Here is a 3,924-nt window from a genome sequence, read left to right as displayed (position 1 = left end):
ATTTTTATTTTATTTATTATTAAAAGGAAAAAATAGTCATTTAACATTTTTATATAAAATTTAATCAATCAACTCAAATACTATAATCAATCAATCAAATCCAATTCTATTTTAACTAGGGTGAATTACACTAAAATACCCAAAACACATGTTTCCTTGTAAATCAGTCCCCATTTAAATAATATTTGAGTTCAGTCCCTAACAAACCCCCCTCATAGTTTCAAGTACTCAAATCGAGAAAATTACCTAACTACCCTTCTTTGGCAGAAGAGAAACACGTGATTTCTTCCCTGACCATTTTTGTTTGCTTGTTTCTTTTTCTTTCTTCATTTGTCGTCTTTGTTCCATTATTTATTCTTTGGTATTAATTCCTCAAAACTCAGTAAGAAAATTAGGTCTTTCCCTCATTGTGTTCTTGTGACGCGGTGTTTTTGTCTCGTGATTGTTGATCTTGCAAAATTGATCCGAAATCTGGAAAATAAGAAAAGTGCATCGCAGCATTTGAATAATTTCTCGCATAGTGGCGTGCAATTTCTCTGATCTTTCCGAATTTGTCTTCCAATCGTAACTTGTAAGCTCACATTTCATTTTCTCACTTTTATGTTGTCAATGTTTTAAATCCTAGCATTTTTATCCTTGACCTTCTTGAAAGATTATTCCCACGGCTTCAAGTGACATTTTGTGTTCAATTTTTCAGTTTGATAGTATATATGGAGTTCGGCTCTGGAATCGCGAGTTTTTCATTTGTTGGCAACTGTCGGTACCTAGATGGGCTTTTTTTAATATCAATCCCTAATGGTGTCACACTACTGGAACTATTTCAGAATTTAGGGCAAGAAATGTGCGGACATTAACCCTCAATTAACGGCACTGCAATTCATAGCTCCTCATGAGAATATTGTCGTGACTCTGAATGACGACGATAATGTACGAAACATGATTAATCTTCATATGTGTCTGAAACTGAGCTTAATTAATATGAAGGCAACAAGAAAATTTGAACCAAGTCGTGGAAGCAGAAATACGAACAGGTAATCATTATATGTTATTTAACTATTGAATAAGCTTAATCTGGTTAGAATATTGTGCATTGTCTTGTTGTGCTTTTTGTATGTGGTGTCTAATTATTCATTAGTATATTTTTTTTTTATGTGATGCTGTAAATACTTATTCCGCTTAAATGTTAAATGATTTTTTTTCTATTTTAGTCTGATTTGAAATTGAAATTAATGGTAAGGGTTGAACTTGAAGATGATATAAATTCAAGTGGTGAAACCGAGCTAAAAATTGGCAGTGCAAGCAATTCTATTGACTCGTGGCGTCAATGCATACGCGGTGAAGGTAAAACATTTAAAGGTGTCGCGGAATTCAGAATCTGTGTTAAGAACTATTCTATTTCCACTAGACGATCTTTTTGTTTCAAGAAAAATAACAGAGATAAGGTCGATGTTGTTTGTAGTGACGAAAATTGTGACTGGAGGATATATGCTTCTAAACATAAATCTGATAATATATTTGGTATTAGAAAATGTAACCTAACTCATACATGTGGTGAGGATAACTTGCGGTCCATAGAGAATCCAAAAGCCGATTCAACTTGGGTAGCTAATTTGGTGAAAGAAAAGTTGAGGGGGGAACCGTCATATTGTCCATGTACAATGGTAAAAGACATACAAAGAGATTTTGGAGTGGAAATTGAATATCATAAAGCTTGGATGGGCAGAGAAATGGCAATGCATGATATCCATGGGACGAAGAAGGGGTCATATGATAAGTTACGATGGTATTGTCATGCTGTTAAACAAACGAATCCTGGAAGTTTTGCCGAATATGAGATCGATCAAATGACCAACAAATTCAAACGACTTTTCATTTGCTTTCATGCTTGTCTAGTTGGTTTTGCCAGTGGTTGTCGGCCACTACTATTTTAGGATGGTTGTCAAATTAAGAATAAGTACAAAGGATGTCTTCTGGTTGCTGTCTCCAAGGATGCTAATGATGATTTATTCATAGTGGCATATGTTGTTGTAGATGCAGAGAATGATTGTAACTGGAAATGGTTTTGTGATCGTTTAAAATATGCCCTTGCGTCACAGGGAATCTTCTTATTTCACAGCTTTACCTTTTTCTCTGATAGACATCCGGGTTTTATCAAGGTCATTCAATCCGTGTTTCATGGTAGTCACCATGCTTATTGCCTTAGACATCTTGTAGATAATTTTATCAAACAGGTTAGTTTAGTCTTATTATTTTATTTAAACACTTTTCTTGACTTATATAAGAGTTGAGCAATTATTTTATTTTATGATTTTTATGTTGTATGTAGGTTTTGCGAAGGTATCCTCTCCATAATAAAAAACACTGGTCTTCAGTCTTGAAGAAAGCTGCATATGCCCCATCTAGACATGAGTTTCTTGAACATATTAATCGTATAAATGAATCTATGCCACTTGCTAGTGAGTTTATTGTGAATTCTTCGCCAGAGAATTGGGCAAATGCTTTGTTCATGGGTAAGAGATGAGGTGTCATTAATAATAATACAACTGAAAGTTGGAACAATTGGGTTAAAGGTGCTCGATATCTACCTATTGTTGGTATGGTAGACAAAATACGTATTCAAATTATGACAATAATGCATCGAAGACGAGAATCGACATTAAATATGGTTCAAGAGTTAAGTCCTAGAAAGGAGAAAGATGTTTTAGTTGCCTGTAGTAAATCACGTACCTTGAAGGTACATAGGTCATGTGGAGCGAGGTTTGAGGTCGTTGATGGGGATAAAACTTTTGGTGTTGATTTGAATTCATCAAGCTGTTCATGTCGCGGATGGAAAATTTAAGGGCTTCCATGCAAGCACGCTTGTGCGTGTATAGAATCTAAGTCCTTGTCAGTGTATAATTTTTGTGACAAAAGATCGAAAGTTATCGGCAAGCTTACAAAAGTGTCATCAATCATGTTCCAACATTTGACATGTATGAAGGTTATATTGATGAGGGAGATACAATTTATGCTCCTACAGTGCGTAGTCAACCTGGGCGTAGAAGGACTGAAAGGATCCCTTCTCAAGTTGAACACCATGTGACAAAGTGTAAGAGGTGTAATAGGACCGGGCATAACAGGAGGACTTGCAAAGAATCTTTCAACTAATTGGTTGTGATCCTGTGATTTTTTATGTAGCATACATATTTATTGTACTGTTTTTATTCATTCATTTGTTATTTTATTTCATCATTGAAAACATCTGAAATATTTGATTTAATTATTGGACAGGCCTAAGAGGTTGTTGGAGCTTGAGCATGAAGCAAGTTTCGGTGGGTGTAGCAGAAGGCGTACAAGATCCGGTTGCATTATGTACTGATATTGTGTTGTTTTTGGCTAGCATTATATACTGATAGCCAAATGTTTTTGGCTGTAATGTGTTTCTGCCACTACTTTTGTTGTTTGACATGAGAGACTATTTTTATGTGTTTTAATATATGAATGTAGTAGACCTTGGTTTGTATGATGATACTTTCTGTACTATTATGAGATGTGTTTATGAAATGGTTTTTATGTTCATTTATATGGGATATTTGGATTTATATTGTGTTTTTGTTAATGTCTTATGAAATATTTATGTGAAATGGTTGTTTACTTGTGTGAACAACTCATGTTAAGATTTTTCCAGAAATTTTTGTATCAAATACAAGAAAGTTTTTTATGATTGTGTTATTTTTACCAATAAATGTGAAACTTATTGTAATCAAAATCGGCAACAAACTTGGATTAACCAATCATAAAAAAATTGCACGAGATTGAAAACTTAAGATAACAAAATCTGAATAGGATTAACCATTCATGAACTGATATATTACACTAAAAACCCAATCATAATATTCATGACTTGAAATTTAATACATCAATGGGTTATCAAAACAAACAGAA

At 33.9% G+C, this 3,924-nt stretch overlaps 1 protein-coding gene across 1 annotated transcript; it reads left to right on the top strand.

Annotated features, from left to right (window-relative positions):
- Nucleotides 1–1,229: 1,229 nt before the first annotated feature.
- LOC140879080 (uncharacterized) lies at nucleotides 1,230–3,392 on the top strand. The gene is made up of 5 exons (XM_073282723.1): nucleotides 1,230–1,908; nucleotides 2,032–2,231; nucleotides 2,327–2,510; nucleotides 2,981–3,088; nucleotides 3,271–3,392. The coding sequence occupies exons 1-5, from the start codon at nucleotides 1,230–1,232 to the stop codon at nucleotides 3,390–3,392; spliced, it is 1,293 nt and encodes a 430-aa protein (XP_073138824.1).
- Nucleotides 3,393–3,924: the final 532 nt, after the last annotated feature.

Source organism: Henckelia pumila, chromosome 2, assembly GCF_033568475.1.
Source record: "Henckelia pumila isolate YLH828 chromosome 2, ASM3356847v2, whole genome shotgun sequence".
Classification (NCBI taxonomy): Eukaryota; Viridiplantae; Streptophyta; class Magnoliopsida; order Lamiales; family Gesneriaceae; genus Henckelia; species Henckelia pumila.
The sequence above is the reverse complement of the archived record's forward strand: the minus strand, read 5'-3'. Positions and strand labels throughout refer to the sequence as shown.

Coding starts and splice junctions, on each gene's coding strand:
- LOC140879080 (XM_073282723.1), top strand. CDS start 1,230: ATGGTAAGGGTTGAACTTGAAGATGATATAAATTCAAGTGGTGAAACC. Junction 2,511..2,980: donor GGCAAATGCTTTGTTCATGG/GTAAGAGATGAG, acceptor ACATGTATGAAG/GTTATATTGATGAGGGAGAT. Junction 3,089..3,270: donor TGAACACCATGTGACAAAGT/GTAAGAGGTGTA, acceptor ATTATTGGACAG/GCCTAAGAGGTTGTTGGAGC.